The 18107-nt window shown below is 44.3% G+C and overlaps 1 protein-coding gene across 2 annotated transcripts in view; it reads right to left on the bottom strand.

Annotated features, from left to right (window-relative positions):
- kalrn (kalirin RhoGEF kinase) overlaps nucleotides 1-18107 on the bottom strand; it is a 128272-nt gene that overhangs the window by 63251 nt on the left and 46914 nt on the right. For both annotated transcript variants that reach the window (XM_023951149.1, XM_023951150.1), the window contains exons 8-20: nucleotides 15904-16026; nucleotides 14614-14736; nucleotides 14353-14544; nucleotides 12779-12910; nucleotides 12605-12703; nucleotides 12403-12534; nucleotides 8735-8857; nucleotides 6730-6921; nucleotides 6479-6648; nucleotides 4074-4248; nucleotides 3719-3959; nucleotides 2467-2633; nucleotides 684-803 (exon numbers count right to left, since the gene is read on the bottom strand). In XM_023951149.1, coding sequence (XP_023806917.1) covers nucleotides 684-803; nucleotides 2467-2633; nucleotides 3719-3959; nucleotides 4074-4248; nucleotides 6479-6648; nucleotides 6730-6921; nucleotides 8735-8857; nucleotides 12403-12534; nucleotides 12605-12703; nucleotides 12779-12910; nucleotides 14353-14544; nucleotides 14614-14736; nucleotides 15904-16026 — 1989 coding nt within the window. The remainder of the gene's footprint in view (nucleotides 1-683; nucleotides 804-2466; nucleotides 2634-3718; nucleotides 3960-4073; nucleotides 4249-6478; nucleotides 6649-6729; nucleotides 6922-8734; nucleotides 8858-12402; nucleotides 12535-12604; nucleotides 12704-12778; nucleotides 12911-14352; nucleotides 14545-14613; nucleotides 14737-15903; nucleotides 16027-18107) is intronic.

Below are 18107 nucleotides of genomic sequence, written 5' to 3'. Positions count from 1 at the left end.
AAAGGTAAATCGTTGGGAAAAGATTATTTTTTAATTTAGCTATTTGGCTAAATAAAACTGACAAAACTCAAAAAAAAAATAGAAACTCTTTGAGAACTTTCTTTTTTGTAGTCTTTAACTCAACTGGATTGTATTTTTCCCACCGTGCCGTCTAAAGGCTTGCTGCCAGAGTCAGTCACGGAGTCCCTCAGGGCTCTGACCTCCACCCCCAACGTTTTACTTCATAAATGCTTTCATTAGGTCTGGTCACTGTGCGGCATAGCATGCATTTCCTGCTTTGCTGATGACATTAAACTTTTCTATTAAAGCAGAACAACGGTGGTCCCTCCTCCTTCACTCCTAGTGGAGCCCGAGTCTGGATCTAATCACATCTGGGTTTGTTCTCTGGATTTTTCGTTAGTGTGTTTCAAAGCTTGGTTACGGGCGAAGACCAGAACCCAGCTGTGCTTTGAGGGATGCGCGTGCACGACTCAAGAGAATGCTACAGAACTGAGTCGGGAACCGCAGCCGCGTTCGAGGGGACAGAATCTGGTTAGAACTGGATCAACAGGGACGTGCAAACACAGACGAATGGGAATCCTGTAAGTACAGTAAGCGTGGTGGTGTGTGTGTGTGTGTGTGTGTGTGTGTGGGGGGGGGGGGGTGTGTGTGTGTGTGTGTGTGTGTGTGTGCGCGTTAGTCACCTCAATCGCCATCTGGAACTGTTCGTGTTCCCTCTGCAGCTGCTCGGCCTCCGACAGCGAGCTGGCGTTCACCATGCTGGCGTTCAGCATGGACTCGCCGTTTCGGATCCAGCTGAGCACCTACAGAGAGAGCGGCAAAGGTTCAGGAACAGGTCTGTAGCAGTCTGGGCCCACTGTGGAGCAGCGTTTGATGAGAAGTGAAAGGTTTGAAACCCTCCTCCTCTCAGGCTGTGGATCAAAACAGCCATTTTTCCTCAGAGTTTCTGCAGAAACCCTTTCTTTTTCAGCTGCTCACGGCAGATAGTGAGGAGCTTTTCTCACGTCAGGTACAGTTCAGCCTCGTTTTCACTGAGCGCTACGGTCCAGGCAATTCAGGTTAGCGTTTCCACTAGAATTGGACCGTAAAGGTACATGCGGGGTGAAGCAGCTCACTTTTTCCACTTGGCCTTTGGTTCTAATAGCATTAAAAGTTTAATAGCATTAAAAGCTTTTAATTTTAAGCATCCTTTTTTGCTGTTACAAGCTCTGAAGTCCTAGTTGGTGTTTAGAGCTTAGTGATGGGCAGATGAAGCTTCATGAAGCACTAAAGCCTTTCATCCAGTTGGTTCACTCCAGCGCAAAGCTTTCTTGAAGCTTCTTTTGCTTTAGCAGTACATCTACTGGACGCAAAAATATTGGTCTGTAAGAATTTAAAGCGTGTTTGAATAGAGCCTGAGAGATTCATGTCAACTGTCAAAGTTCCCGTCAAGTTCTGAGCCACTTCCTGAACCAGGCACATGGTACAAGCCTTTAGACATCATTATTTGCAGCTTCTCCCATAAAGAAGTAAACCTCGTTATGTGAATCGCAGAGACGCCACTACACTACTGGGCACACGCCTCCAAGAACAAATACAGTACATCACATGACCACTTTTTAGCAAAGAAACGTTTGCTGCTGCACCAAAATCAACCGACATTTAGATGAGCGGTTTAAAGAATCTACAGTAAAGGCCGTGTCACACAGCCGGTACGTACATTTTGCGCAGATTGCATGAATGTAAATTCGGTCAAACATAATGATACGTGAAAAAAAAGAGAGAAACGTGTATCATGAATGAACCACGGTAAAATAAATACGAAGGAACGGAAATCAAACCATAATTAATCAATGATTCTCGGGTCAATCACTTAACTTTAACGTGAAATCTGCCCCGTATAAGTGATATAAAAGTTATACATTGGTGGTACATGCCGTCCCATGTATGTCCGTTAGACATACATGGGACGGTTGTGATAAGCCACAAATTTGTGTATGCATCTATCAAAAAAAAAATCCCACACAATTGCATGAAATTTAGCCTAAACCTTACGCAAATTGATTTGATTATACGCAATTATTACCTAATCCGTTTAGGCAATAATTGCGTATAAACTACATAAAATATGCGTGCACTGCGTAATTCTCAAAAAACTTTGAACAGCTAAAAACTGAATCCGTGTAAATTTCATACGTGGAACATGCAGGTGTATGTTCGTAAGGGCTGTGGGACACGGCCTTCAAGAACGTTCCAGAGGCTCGCATGTTTGTGTGTGCGTGTCATTAGCATGGTGCCATGAAGCTCATCCATTATTCAGCGGTCTCCATCTGCAGCAGCAGTGAGTCTCGCTGCAGCTGAACCACGTTAGCCGCGATTCTTTTCTGCGCTCTTCCTGCTTTGTGTCCGATAGAACCGGAAGTCGGAACGTTTCTTTCTTTTAATGACAACGGCTGCTTTTGAAAATGGGGTTCTCACAAACTCTACCTGTTTGACTTCGGCCTGCAGGTGGCGCAGCTGCAGGCTTTGCTCCAGCCGTGTGTGCGTGTGCTGCGCGCTTTGCTCCACCTCCTGCTGCTTTTCATGGAGGAACTCCAGCAGCTCCTGAACCTGAGAGGCCAGGTCCACGTCCTTCTCCCCCGTCAGCTCGATCCCTGAGGAAAGAAACGCCGTGATGCAATGCCGCCGCGTGCGCAGCCTCGTGCACGCCACTGTCACACCGTCTAAACCCGATTCTGTAGGTTCCTCTCACACCAAATCAAAGTTATCAGAATCAAAGCAAATGGAGCTTTCTCAGGTTCTGCATAGCTCCGCGTGTCTCTGATTCACCTCCAGACAGGAAGTGTTAGCATATCAAAAATGTAGCTTATAAAAAAATGTTTTACGGTTTCCTGCATTACTTTGTAATATTTAGAGTACAGCAAAAAAAAAAAGTGTCAAAGTTGGACTTCCACAGTTCTTCCACAGTTCAATTAAATCAGGAAGTATGCTTAATAATGAATAATCACTGCTAATTTGGGCAAATGAATCACTGATTAATACTACTGGGTGTTTTTTTTGTTGGGTCTGGTGGTGTTTAGAGAACTTTTGGGCGGCAAAATCTTGACTCTATCTAGCAACACTGGAAGAGATCTGATTACTTCTTACTTTTTTGAATGAGTGCCACCAAAATTTCATTGTAGGAATACAATGACAGTAAAAAAAATAAAAAAAACTTAGAATATTTTAGAATTATTGATGATTTAAAGCCTGTTTTTTAAAAGGACCGCAGATATCTGAGCGGCTGTGAAAACTGGAAAAGGCAAAGAGAAAGAAAGAAAGAAATTCATTGGCAGACTTCCAAAAGTGCTGGAAGACAGAAAAGCGGCAGCTGAACATGCAAAGAGTGTAAAATCTAAATGTTAAGGTGGTGAATGACTAGATTCAATGCAGACGATGTGAAAAAACGGTACGTCTGTGGCGTTTTTTTTCTCCACAGAGCAAGTTTGTTGGTTTGTCATTCGGCCAAAGTGTCCGAGCTCTGAGAGGATGCAGCTGGGAATTCAACAAGGACACACTTGAACCTCCAAATTGCCTGAAAGCTAATGAGTTCTTGAGAGCAGCTGAAGAGGTGGAGGCTTTTAGCAGCACATGGCCCCGCTTCAGTGGCTTTTATTCCTCACACTAATAACCCTGAAGGGGTTTTTCTCTACCCCTGAAGGGGTTAATGGAAACAGTCGTTCATCATTCATCGGCGTACCTGAGGCCTGGACCTCCATGATGTACTGGTGCAGGTCCTGACCCTGCTGCATCACTTCATAGATCATGTTGTTAACGGCTGCCTTCCTCTCCGCGTGACGTTTCAGTCGCTGCTCGGCGAGGCTGATGTCCTCCGCGCTGCCGGAGGAGGCGCCGCTGCCGCCGCTTCCTCCGCCAGAGCGACTGGCGTCGTTCAGCTGACGAGTCAGATCCTCGTTCCAGGCGTCCAACTCTGCAGTGACCTGCAATTTAACCATGTGAGCAAACGCACGAAAACAATCGGAACATCTCCTCTCCTGCATCAGGCTGGTGATGCATTCAAGTGCATGAAACCAAAGAGCCTCCAGTTCGGTTACCTCGATGGTGTACTGCTCAAAGATGCGTAGCTGCAGAAAAATATCCAGCTTGATCTTCCGCTCGTGGAACAGTTCCTCCATCTGGCCCTGGGCCTCATCCAGCTGCTGCAGCACCCCCTGGATGTGAGCGATGGAACTGCAGTGTGGCGTCTTGTTGGTGGTGATGGCCGCATCTCTGCAAATATAAGATTTACAACTTTCAGAAAAGTTGCTAGCGCGTTTTTTGACCAATATTTATTTGATAAAGACTTTAAAGACTTTTAATAGAATCAATAAAACTACAGCTGTGTTTGAATTAAATGGGTTTCATTGAATCCACTTTCCTGTGTAAAGTCCAATCAAACCATTTTTCTTTAAACGGAAGGTCAGGTAAACTTTATTGTCTGGGCTACAGAACTACTTAACAGTATAACATCATTCACACATCATGTACATACAGTGAGTAATAAAAATACATAAGACAAATACATAAGAAATAATAAAAACCGGAGTATAAAGGATTTCCCACAGAGCTGACCCACACAGTTAAGAACACGTTTCATAAAATATCTAATTGAAACCTTAAAACCATAAGTGCTAAAAATAATTTCAGTACATCATCAAAACAACAACTCTTAATAAATGTATAACAACTATTAAAACTAGGCACCAAAGTAATAGATACATATAATTGATGTTCGTCAAAGCAAGTAAGAAGAACGCAGATTTTGTTTATTTCTATCTGAAGGACAACTGCTCTACAAAGATTTTCTTCTGCAAAATAAACGAATCAGTTCCTGTTCAGCAGGATGACCGCTGCTGGAATAAATGAAAACCTGTAACCATTAGATTTGTGTTTGACTTCTCTAAATCGTCTACCTCAAGGTAAAAGCTCAAATTCCTGGGTCGTTTATTATTTTCTTTGCTAGCCTAAGTGTTGCTTCCTCGTATGTGACTTGCAATGTTTGATGGTCCCAACAACCACAGATCTTTAGTTTAGTTTTATCTTTGACACTTGGTGCCCCAAACCACGCTGCCATTGCATATTTGCTAGGCCTTTCAGTACTAAATTCAAATTCAAATTAATTTTATTTCTATAGCACCTTTCATGTAAAGAAACAGCTCAAGGTGCTTTATATAAAAACAAACAAGGATGCAAAAACACCAATGCAAAAAGGAAATATGAGCTCCTCATTATAAAATACACAAAACAAGCACAAGTAAAAGAGAAATGACTTAGGAATAGGCCTGCACAATATACCGCAAATTTATCGTTATCGCAATATCCAGCTCTGCAATATGCATATCGCAAAAGACGGCGAATATCGCAATAAATCGCAAACCCAAAATGTGTTAAAACAATCTTCTAGCAGCTTGAAGCATTTGACGAATCAAATAAATCCTTTATGCTTTGACCAATCAGATGGACGCCTTCCCATTGTTGACCAATCAGATGGAGGCCTATTATGTTAGATGTTTGTCCCCCATGTCGATGAGGGTCATTTGGAGTATAATTTGTAAACTGTTGCAATGAAATGGGAATGATGTTTTTGTTTATTTTTCAATTTGTTTATTTACCGAAAATTTATCGTTATCGCAATATTGATCACTAATATCGCATATCGCAAGTTTTCCTCATATCGTGCAGCTCTACTTAGGAAGAAAAAAACCTTAAGAAGAGAGAACCAAGAAGGTGCCGAGTTAAAGCTATTCCTTGTATTTTTTCAAACAAAAAGACAAATTTTTGTTGATTTTTAATGTAAAAATCTGTTACTATTGATGACAATTTTAGAATGGAACAGCGTTGAAATGGAATTTGCTGTTTGTAATAAGAAATAATGGGTAGGTTCGGTAATCTGGCAGGAATTCACAGCCCTAAATAAAGCTTTAGTCCCCAACTGCCCTTATGGAGGGGTGTTACATCATTTTAACATGACATGTGCGCCGTCAATGAGATCTAAAAGTTATATATCGATGGTGCTTGCGTGAAAAGTCCATTAGAGACACACATGACAAAGGTACATTCCATCTTCATGACATCCCCTGAGGTGGCCGTTCGATCGTCAAGGTGGACCTGCGCTCCCCTTAAGATGCGGCCGCCCCTCTCTACAGCCCGAACAACCCCGGAGGTACTGGTCAACCCCCCAAGCAGCTACATATGACTAAGGCTTAAAAGGGCAAAACTTAGTACCCCCTCAGAGTATTTTTGGATTTGAGAAGACGAGTTGGTAACCAAATCCTAAACAGGCTAATACTCCTGAATTTTCATCATGTGGTCGTCATGGTCTAGGCTTGAGTCATAAATATTCCTTACATCATAAACTGAAGCTTTAATGAACGATGCACAAGCACGACTTCCTTCACAGATATCGTCTTTCCCGCCTCTGGAACTCCACCCTGTTCATGACGGAGGACCTGAGGCTTACCTGAGCTGCTGCATGAGCTCCTCTCCTTCTTTAATCACGTTGAGCGTCGCCTCCAGCGTGGCGGTCTGCTGCTGCTGGAACTGCTGGATCAGAGCCTGAACCGAGTCCACCGAGTCGCAGCTCACGTCGTCCAGCAGCTGCTTCTGCAGCTCCTCCATCCACGACCACAGCTGGACACAAACACGGAGCTTCATCAGCACACAAGGACACCGACCACCTATTCACGGGGATGCGGCAAAGCTGCAGCCCACCTCCTTGGTGTGCGTGTGGAAGGAGACGGACATGTCCAACAGCAGCTTCCGGTGTTCCACCCGCCGCACAAAGTCCTGGATCCGGACCTCCAGGTGTCTGGCTGCTTTGTAGATTTCCTCCGGGTCGCATTCTCCTGTCTGGGCCAGCTGCTCTGCCGCCTCCAGCAGCTTGTCTGCATTAGTGTAGGTGTTCTAGGAGGTGAAGGTAGAACCTTCATCATCATCAGGCTAGATTGCCTTTATCATTTCAATGACTGTTCAGGATCACAACGGCAGCTGGATTTTGACTTAGACTATTTAGACTGAGTTCCAGACAATAATAAATGGTGGTAGAGTCATGGTTTGGGCCTCTCTGTAAGTGAAAATTCAGCATGACTACAAAATATTATTGAAATAAATCAAGGTAAAAAGTGATTGTATTCTTTATGGATGGACGGATGGATGGATGAAAAGATAGACAGGTTTATGATAGATAGATGAATAAATGGTTGTATTCTAGATGGATACATGATGGATGGATTGAGATATGGAAGAATGGATGGACAATTGCATACATGATGGATAGATGGATGGAAACATCTATCTATGATAGAAACATCATAGATTATTACCGGACGGACGGACGGACGGACGGACGGACGGACGGACGGACGGACGGACGGACGGACGGACGGACGGACGGACAGACAGACAGACAGACAGACAGACAGACAGACAGACAGACAGATAGATAGATTACATGATGGATGAATGAAGGAATTGATGGATGGATGGATGGATGGACTTGATGGGGATGAATGACTCCTGTGATCATAAATGTATTTTCTAAATCTGTGACCTTTTCGTCTGAACAGACAGAAATGAAACCAAATAGACTTCCTGCAGGATTAAACCCTAAACCGGTAAAAGTCGGCGACACAACATTTCCTATAAACGCACAAACAGCGTGTAATCCTGCGAGAACATGAATGCTGTCAGAAGTCACGAGGAGGAGCAATCTGGATTAGCGAGTGTCTACTCTGGTAAATATAAGAGATTATGTGGAATAAGCTCTTCAGGACACAGAACGAGACAAAGAAAGGCAGAGAAAAACCAACATTTGACTGACAGTTTAGTTATTTCACACATGAAAGGATTTGTCAGAACACTTAATAAATGAGGGATTATGATGATTGGCTGCACATCTGGAAAGGTTTAGACCGAAGATTATGGCAGGAGCTAGCGGTGATCGGCAAAAACGCTTTTGTAAGGCTTTCACATCCATCTTTGCAAAAGTCTAGATGTCGTTTGTTTTCGTGGGAGAAACTCAGACACACTGCAGAGGCCGGCTCAAGGTTGACATCATAAAAAGGGGCGGTATCCATGAGGAAAGAAAGGCGGAGCCTCAGAGATTGAGTCGTCGGAAAATGAGCTGCAAAAATAACTAATATTTCATTTAAAAAAATCGTACTCTGGTGTAGTGTTTAGTTGTGTTGTTGCCATGCCAACCTCTGAACTGTGAAATAATTAGCAGACGTTGAGATGTGTGAACAGAAATGGAGTCCTAAAACTTGTAACTCCCACATACAGAGTAAGGTTTCTACAGTTTCTTTCCCCAGAAATAAAAGCTGTTGGACCTGTTTATGTTGTTGACAAACAAAAAAAGGCATGTGTTTGGGTGTCTATGTTGCTTGATCATTTCTAAATTCTTCAGCATGTTTCTAAGCCCCTCACCTCTCTTTCGGCAGTGAAACATCTGCAGATATTTCAGGAAAACCTTGTGACCATATATGGTCAGACGTCTGCGGGTTTTCACACTTCCTGCCACCGTTCATGCTAATAATCAGCGCAGATCGTTTGCAGATGTTTGTAACTAAACAAAAGATTTTTTTAGGGTTTCTTTACTACTTTGATGGGCTATTTTCTCCCAACAGTAAATCCCAGCTGAAAAACAGAACTAGAACCATGAAAACAGACAAAGAAAAACGGTCAAGCTGGGTTTACCTGGATGGATGGACAGACTCACCTGAGCGACATCTTCGAAGTCGTCATGTCTTTTCTGTAGAGCTCGGGCTCTGTGAAGGGATTTCCCAACTCCTGTGTGTTTGCTGAGGAAGGCCTCTCCGTGGTTCTCGATCCAGTCCATCACCTGGATGACAAGGGATACACCTGTCACCTTTTTCACCGTCATCCAGGGACAAACCGTAACGTTCGGAGTCTTAGTCCCGCCTTCAGCTCCTAAGGCCCATGGGAAGTGAGGAATCTTGAGTGTAAAGTTCCTCACCATGAGTGAGGGGGCTGTGAACAGAAGTGACGTCCATGCTGTTTGTATGTTTGAGTGTGTTCAAATAAATAGGCTTTGATTCTGGGAAAGGAAATTATGCAATCCGCCTCTCTTTGCCTCTCCCTCTTTGAGACTATTCGGAGTCGTGCCGTGTATGGGGTACGGACAGCTCTCCAACACAGCTAGTTACGCAGCAGCTCAGCTTTTGTTTACACTATAAACAAATCAAAGTATACAGATGTGTTCAGCACACATTTCATTTTCACCCTCCATAACTATTGCTGGTAGTTTTTCAGCTTCAAATTCTGGTGCTTTAATGTTATAAAATGTCTGTGAAAATGTTCATAAAATAATTCTTTTTAGGCCTAAAATGTATTTTGTTTTCAAATACTTAATTTTTTCCCCTCACTTACTCCCATGTTATTTTTAAAAAACAAAAATTAAAAACCTTACTTTTTGATTCCTTCTCCACAAAAAGCTCTAAGGTCTGTTGGAAAGTATTCCTTATTTTCCTTTAGTTTATACGAGTTTCTCCCTCTCAATAGAGAAAGACGTCCCTAGTCTGTTTCCAGGGCACCAGTGTAGCTACAAAGCAGCTGTCAGCTCACGTCTGCCCCCTGCTGGTGAGGCATGCCTCACCCACAGCCTTTTGTTCGCGCTTCCAGAAGCATTCTGACCTGCAGAGTCTTGCCGTCAGAAATGACGCGACGGAGCCTCACCCGGAGTTTCCGCTCCCTATGTGATCGCGCCACACTCAAATTCAGCAATTTTAACCTCAGAAACTGTGGAAAACGTGTACAGTCAACTGAAAATGTATCTTTAACACGGATCAGTGGAAAATAATATTTGTGCTTTTTTCTATTTTAACACAATGACGCCTCATCTGAATGCACGTCACTGTTCGGTTTATCCCGTCAGGGGTCCCCACAGCACAGGTGTTTTGGCAGAGTTTTCACGCCGGATGCCCTTCCTGACACAACCCTGTGTTTTCAAGTCAACCCAGACAAGCCTAAGGACCCACACCGGATTTTGAGCCCACTGCACGGCCTGGGACACCCTGGGCTTCCTGCGTCCAGTCCTACATTCAGCCAACGGAGCTATCCAGCCGCTTGTGAACGTAGCGGACTGCCCTTGTTACCTTGAGACGCGACATGTTCTGTCTGCGTTCAGCAGGACTCTGTAGATGACACGTTTTTTTGTGACTCGTTCTTTATGAATGCGTTTCTCTGGGGCCTCATAGGAAGTCAAGCGTGACGGCTGCTGCTCTTGGCGTTTCCCTCAAACACACTCTCACACTCTCTCTGGGGTCTCATAATACCGTCTTCAGGGCGCCAGAATCAGAGCATTCATCTTTGGGTTTTCCGTCTCCGTTCTCCCTCATGAACTCTTGTTTACACGCCGGCTGAGCGGCCGGTGACGGCCGCTGACGCACAGCAGCTTTAAATCATTTGTGCTACCGTGTCCGTGAAAGATCGGAATCTGTCATCGTTTTCCTGTTCAGGGATCCCGAATGAACAGAGAGACGCCTTCGAAGCCTGCAATGTCTTCATCCCAGAATGCAACGCTGCACGTGGGTGGAACCAGAAAGGAACACAGACATAAAACCTACCGCTTGGTCCATCGAGAAGACTTAAGCTGAAGGCAGACGGGAAAAAGAGATTTGTTTTTATCTGGAGCACAGCTTTCCATGCAGGAGCATCAGGGTCGAGCCGTAATGGTGGAAATGGTGTTTTAACATGTTCTGGTGCCGTTTTCCTCACAAATGTAAAGGACATTAAGCTTAAAACGACATTTCGGAGTATTTCTTAATTCAAATCATTGTAAATCTGGAGCAGACAACAAGCTTTAACCCATGTGCTATTCTATGACCCCGCCCTTACATTGACGTGTTCTTCCTACCATGACAAAGGTGGATAAAGCTGGAAAGATTTCATGTAATCCATGGACACCAGTGAAGATCACAAATCATTGAAGAAAAAAGGTTCAGAGCTCTGTTTAGTGGGTCTAGATGATCCCACTCCCAATGGTAAAGTGCCTAGGATAGCACAAGGGTTAAGAAGTGACACGGACTTTAATGGATTGGATTTATCTGCTATACTATATTTATCTATCATACTTGGTGATGCTACTGGTGTAGCCACAGCTGCCCTGGGGCAGACTGAAAGTCGTCCAGTACGCCGGGACATTCATAGACATTCACACGGCAGTAGAGCAACACTGGAGGCAGGGAGGGTGAAGTGTCTTGCACCAAGGGTTGGCTGGGGGGAGTGGGGATCGAACCGCCGATCCCCTCCAATCACTGGCCGACCTGCTCAACCGCCTGAGCCACAGTGGAGACATGAAACCGAAGGCCCACAGCTGTGATTTTCAAAGTCTGGACTCGCCTGGAGAAGTTTTCAGTAAACCTGGGTGACCCTAGATGACCCTCTGTGACCTTAGATGACCCTGAGCCACGCTGCTGCTGCAGATCTAGACCAGGGGTGGGCAAACTTTTGGAGCTGTGGGCCCCAACAACATCTACAATTTGTCCAGATGACCCCACTCCCAACGTTAACGAGTGGGATTGGGGTCATCTGGACCCCGCAAGACAGTGCGCTGAACAATCTGTCTTGTGGGGTCTATATGACCCCCATTCCGAACGTTACGTTCCACGTTATCGTTTGGAATGGGGTCAGTTTAATGGGAAGCATCCCCCCCCCCCTGATCTAGATGCAGAATATTTTTTAAAGAAAAAGTGAGTTGAATTGACCGAGATTCAAACCTACAAACACTTCAAAGTTCCCTGCAAAAATCCTTAAAAACCAGAACGGTTTGGATTCCCTGAGGCCACGGCCTTACCACAAGGGAACAAGGGGAGAGGCATTTTACTTTGAAAATCAAGCTGCTCTCCAACCATGAGGACTTCCTGTTTGGACCATTTTATTTGCGTAAACAAACAGGGTTTATAAAAAATGGAAAATTCTTGATTTATTTTTAACATAAATGTGTTTTTTCTTTCCTTTCTGTGTTAAAAGTTGCTTCAGAGTCCACCCCCTACTGAAAGAACCAGACAGTGAAGATCATTGACGGGAGAAGCTCTAGAATCCCCCCCCAGGAGACTGAAAATCCTCCATTGGACGTCCAGCCCCTCCCATTTGTCAGCAGAGGAAGCGTTTCAGTCCTGAGCTGCAGGACCAGGAACGGATCTGCTGCTGTTCCTGTCTCCGCCTGCAGGCGGCAGCGTTTGCACCATCGCTGATGGAAAACAAACAGACCTCTGTAATCTCTGAGAGATTCCAGCGGTTTCAAACATGCCAGCAGAATCACGCCGGATCCGCAGCTCAAACGTCTTATTAAATTCTCCTTAACCTGAGCAGAACCTCCATGAACCTGCGGGTTCTCAAGCCGTTGCTGACGGTGCTCCTCAGTACCTGCTGGACGTCCTGCTGGAAGACGCACAGCTGAAGCCGCTGGTGCAGCCGGACTTTTCGATGCTGCCAAATGTTCTCCAGGCGTCGCTGGTGGTGGAGAACCTCGTGAACCACATCCAGGATACAGTGAACCTGCACAAAGACAAATACCGTTTTCACACCAAACGCCTTACAGGGGCTGCTGGGATTTGAAGTCACTGACCGCTTTGGAGTAGTTGGCCGTTGCTGTGAGGGAGTCGGAGTTGCTGGGACTCAGAGGTCTTTGGAGGACGTCCAGCAGGGCTTTGCCATCCTGGCTCACCTGGAGGCCGGCGGGAGAACGTTGGTTTTGCTTCACAGAAACGGCGGAGGCCGTTTGCTCGGCAAGTCAGCTCACCTCGGTGTAGGCCTGGGTCACCTGCTCGTACAGACTCTGGTGGCGGTGGATGGAGATCTCCAGCTCCTGCATCTCTGAGGGAAGTCCTCCTTCACTGCAGACCTTACACCAGGCCTCCACCTCGGACAGGAACTGCGGAGCGAACAGGAGCGTCACCGTGGTGGGAGGAACGGCGGCTGGACTTTTAGACGCTCTTTGAAGAGTTTTTGTTGTGTTTTTGCAGCATTATATAGATTAGTTTCTTTAAAAACTTTTTAACATTTGACTCAAACTTCTTTTAACTTTAGAATTGTCTTTTAATGGGTAATCATAGAAACAATGGCTCAGCATTTTGCAGCATCCGTCCGTCTTTAGACCCTCAGGTTCGCTTTAAGGGTCACAGGGTTGCTGGAGCCTATCCCAGTTAACGTCGTGTCCTCACACTGTTTTGCGACAATCTATTTGTTATCAACACTTATCTCCTGATCACTGCAGTTGCTGGCGTCCTCTGAGTTAAAGCCAGTAACCGCCTTGTAGGATTCCTCCGCCGTACCGTAAAAAGTTTTGTTCTCGACGTTTAAAGCTGCCAATCGAAACATAAAGTTTTGACAAGTTAACTGTCCCGATAAAGATTGTAAAGCGCAGCACGTCTGTCTTTCTCTAGTTGCTTTTCCCCGCCCTTGTAGTTCCTGACCAATGAGCGAAGAGACTTTTAGTCACATGGTTTTGCTTACAAGCTTTGGTCTGGAACAGCTTGATGACAAAGGAAACAAAGGATCTGACCCGTCTCAATACACTCTAAGATGAAATGTCCGTACTTGTTCCCGTAATTTCCTAAATAAATTTCTCCCAAAAGTGTGACTTATGTTTAATTTTTTTTCTTTTTTTGATCGTAATTTCTGTTGGCAGAGGGGTTAAAAACAGCAGAATCCAGTTCGAACAGAACTGATACAAAGTCCAAAGTCCGTGTCTGCCTTCCAGCACCGTCAATATGAGAGAGAGACACCTGATTGGTTAGAATCTGGACCAATCAGGAGGCATTTCGATGGCAGCTTTGTCACGCTAAACTGAAAATTATGAGGGCAAAATCAAAGATCGGAAAAAAGCATGATGACACACAACGCATGCAAAAACATTTGTTTCGCAAAAATATTCTTGAAAGCAAAAAAAAAAAAAATTGAATGCAAATATTTAATATTCTTACTTGCAACTTAGAAAGTTGCGTGTGCAGCGTGGTGGCATAAATATAACTCCATGAGCAGAGATGTTCATGTGAAACGCATCCTTTTGCCGCACTTTGTCTCTTCCTCATTCATGTTCTGGCACCTTCCCTGCCTGCGATGGATGAATAGAAACCTCCCCATGAATGAATGAGGACCTCTTTGCTCGGCTTTGATTTCTGCCCCCCCCCCCCCCCCAGCTGATCACGCCCCCCCCCCTTTCATCTCCCTCAATCGTGCATTTCTGTGTTGTCAGCGGGAATCAAACCAGCCCATCTGTTGCCGTGTCAACCGTCCAAGAATGAGTCGTCTGATCTGTTCAGCGGCTAAACAAGAAGAACATCAGAGGGAGGCGCCGCCCGCCTCTCGTCTCACCTGCTCGGCTTTCTGGTGGAAGACGGAGGACATGGCGAGGATGGTGGAGCGCTCGTCCAGGGCGGCCGCGAAGCTCTTCCAGTCCTGATCCAGCTTGGCCGAGATCTGCTTGATCTGCGCCGACGCGTAGTGGCCGGCCTCCGCCAGGCGGCTCGCCACCGACATGATCCTGTTGATGTTCACGTAGGCGTTCTGGTGCAGAGACAGAAACCCCCGTCAGATGGAGCGCGGGGGCAGACAGAGACCAAAGACCGGGCCTACCATGGAGTTCATGGCGAAGTGGTTGTGCTGCGTCTGCAGCTCGGCGGCGTGCTGGTAGCTGCGGCCGATCTCCGTGTGGCTCTGGAGGAACACCTCCTTGTTGTGGCGAATCCAGTCGAACATCTGCAGAAACAGCACAGCAGGCGCTGAGGGACTTCCCCGGGTCAAAAGTGGCGCCCTGCGGCTCTGACTCACGATCGGAGACGATGGGGGGAGGAGCTAAACAAACAGCCGCAAACAAACACCTGGTCTGGTGTGAGCAGACGGATCTGCCCCCACAATCCTTCACTGCGGCGCCTCTGTTTGCTCGGCGGTAAATATTTACTGCTGCTGCAAGCGGTGGGTCAGCTGACGCCCTTCTGTGTCCGTGTGAAACTCCCACGCTGCTGCTCGCCGTTTCTGAAAGTCTTTTTTACTGGATTAAGCTCTAAAGATTTACCAAAACGACTATCCGGACTGACGAGAACGGAAAGTTTACATTTCCAGTGAAGTGTGTTCAACACGTGAGAGGTTCTGTCCAGGTAATCCTCTCCTTTTCTGGTCATCTTTACATTAATAAACTGCTTTTTAAAAAAAAAATTTTTTTTTCTAACTTTGCATTTATTCAGCAGTTTTGTCCATTATGGATAATTTTGGATCATTATTTACCTTTACTCCATTTTCTTAAACCATTCTAGCTAATCTGTTAAGATTATTCAGCAAATATTTACTTTTATTGCTTTATAGTTAAATTCTTCAAAGAACTGGATTAGCTTTTTGTATTTTTTAGGGATACATATTGTCTCGAGGCTGTTTCACACAGCCTCTACGTACATTTTGCTCATTTTCCATGTCTAAAATACATAATTGAAGCACAAATCCCAAATGAATTGCATATAAACTGTGCAATGATCGCATACGGTTCATGTTCTCGGTTGGTTTAGTCTTTTTCTGCAAAAACCACAACCAAGAACAGCAGAAACCTCCTCCTTCAGGGACTCCTTCTCCAGGATTCAGCTCTGAAAATTTACCAAAACGACTATCCGGACAGACGAGAACTGGAATTTTTCATTTCTAGATGATGAATCTTTGCACTTCTAGATGTTCAGGAACCCACGCAGTAAATCCTTTCTTCTATGCATCATCATTTAAAGTGCAAAAGGCCGCCATTTCAAGCAGTTTTCCTGTTTGTTAATTGATTTTCCAATTAGCCGATTCCGATTCTTTATAGATTCTCCGTCTGACTAGAGCAGGATGTGACCTGAAGAGGTTTTGGAAGATTCTTCTTTGGTCTCAGTTTGCAGGCATCACCTTCTCGGCGTCCTGCTCGAACAGGCGCAGCTGGAAGCACTGGTCCAGTTTCAGCTTCCTGACGTGCCACATCTGGTGGAGATGCTGCCTGGTGGAGTGGAGCTTGTCCAAAAGACTGGCCACCTGCAGAGAGGAGGACAGGGCCTGAAACCACGCTGCTGTTTCCGCTGCACTAATACCAGCTGAAGGTCCAGATCATGAGGGACGTTCTCTGTTCTGGTAGAAGTCCGCAGACTTTATCGGAGTGAGTATTTAACCCTGGAAAACCCATAAATAAGTTCATTTGACCATTTTTTTGGCTTGTTTGTTCATTCTGGGTGGCAGTAATTAACAGTAGCCCAAATAAAAGGACCAGAAATAAAATTAAAATAAAAAATAAAGACAACGAATACACCCTTTAACATCATCTTGGCATCACTTAGTGACATCACTTCCTGTTTAGATAACTTTAACCCTGGAGAACCGAGGGTTCTCCAGGGTTAAAGTTATCTAAACAGGAAGTGATGTCACTGATTAGACTGTGTTTATTGTTGTTTTTTTTTAGCTTTTTCATGTTCTTTAAAAGTAGAAACAATCTCTAATAAATATTAACTTCTAAACATTTAAGTCCTGAATTTATCTCTCTTCTCTATTTATTATCCCAGAGTGAATTTCACTGAAATTTTAGAACTTTGTCTGTGTTTATAACACGAGTTCCTGTAAAAAGAGACGATGACATCACGCAGGTATGTCAGTAATCTGCCCGGCAACTGGACATTTATGGCCTGTTTTGACAAACTGCAGCCATCTCCAGCGGAGTTATGAACCTGTTGGTGCTTTTTGTACTTTTTATTCTTCATTTTCAAAAGTGGTTTTATTATTCTGGGTCCACTGAAGTGTGTTTAACACATGAGAGGTTCTGTCCAGGTAATCCTCTCTTTTTCTGGTCAGCTTTACATTAATAAACTGCTTTTAAAAAATTTATTTTGCTTACTTTGCATTTATTCAGCAGTTTTGTCCATTATTGATATTTTTGGATCATTATTTACCTTTACTCCATTTTGTTTAAACAATTCTAGCTCATTTGTTACGATTATTTAGCAAATATTTACACTTTTATTGGTTTATTGCTAATATGTTCTTCTACATCTCAAGAGAACTGGATTCGCTTTTTGTATTTTTTGCAGAAACTAAAAGTAATTTTTGTATTTTTTTAGGGATACATCTTGTCTTAAGGCTCATTGCTCATTTTCCATGTATAAAATTCTGTTTTTTACCTTGTTGATACAGTGGCCGACAGGGCTCACACTACATACAAAAGAAACAACGCAATGTCATTATCCGAAGCACAATGAAATTACCCGCAACACAACAACATAACCACAGCAACAGCATAAACCGCAGCACAACGGAAATGAGGACTTTTTTTTCATACCGGCGGAAAAAATTATTCAGTTTCAAACTATTCGGTATAACGAAGTTTTAGGGCCACCAAAAAAAGCAAAATCACACAAGATTTTAAACCGTAAAATTACGGGAAAAAAAATAGTAATTTTAGCAGATTAAAGTGTAAGTGAGGATCAAAGCAGTAAGTGAACGCCGCGCAGCAGCAGAGCAGAGCGACTAAATTAGTTGAACAGGTGAGCTTAATGTTTATTATAACGTTTCAAATGTTTGGAAGCTCATTTGTTTGATTTATGATTTATTAATGTTTTATTTGTTGATGGGTGGTTTGCAGGATCTCTGCAGCCCGATGAAGTCGTCGGTTTCCCTGCAGCTGTTCACCTGAATCCTTTCTTCCTCCACCAAAGACAAGATCTCTACGTTTGTGTGACGCTTTGGTCGGAGGAGGAGCACTTTGTGGCATTTTCAACGTTCTAATAATAATATAACAAAATAGTTTCATTCGTCTTTATTGTTTTATGTTGAAACGGGAGGTTTCATCTGGAGGAATGGGCGTATGTATCACTGTTTACTTCCGCATTGGTGTTTGGATGACAGGGGGGTATTCCAGGAAGCATGTTTAAACTAGCCTGACTTTAAGCCTGAACTCTGGCTGAAATGCGCCTGAACTTGCTTACTCTGGGTATGTCGGTTCCAAAAGACCGGATATGAGTTGGCGTAATTACGCTCGACTTGGTAACCTTGGGTTAATGCTCGTGCACAGGAGGTACATAAAGACATTCTCAATAGATCGCCGATTTCTGGAGTCACCATGGAAACGC

Source organism: Oryzias latipes, chromosome 21 (genome assembly GCF_002234675.1).
Source record: "Oryzias latipes chromosome 21, ASM223467v1".
NCBI classification, from domain to species: Eukaryota; Metazoa; Chordata; class Actinopteri; order Beloniformes; family Adrianichthyidae; genus Oryzias; species Oryzias latipes.
Note: the sequence above shows the minus strand (reverse complement) of the source record. Positions and strands in the feature narration are given on the sequence as shown.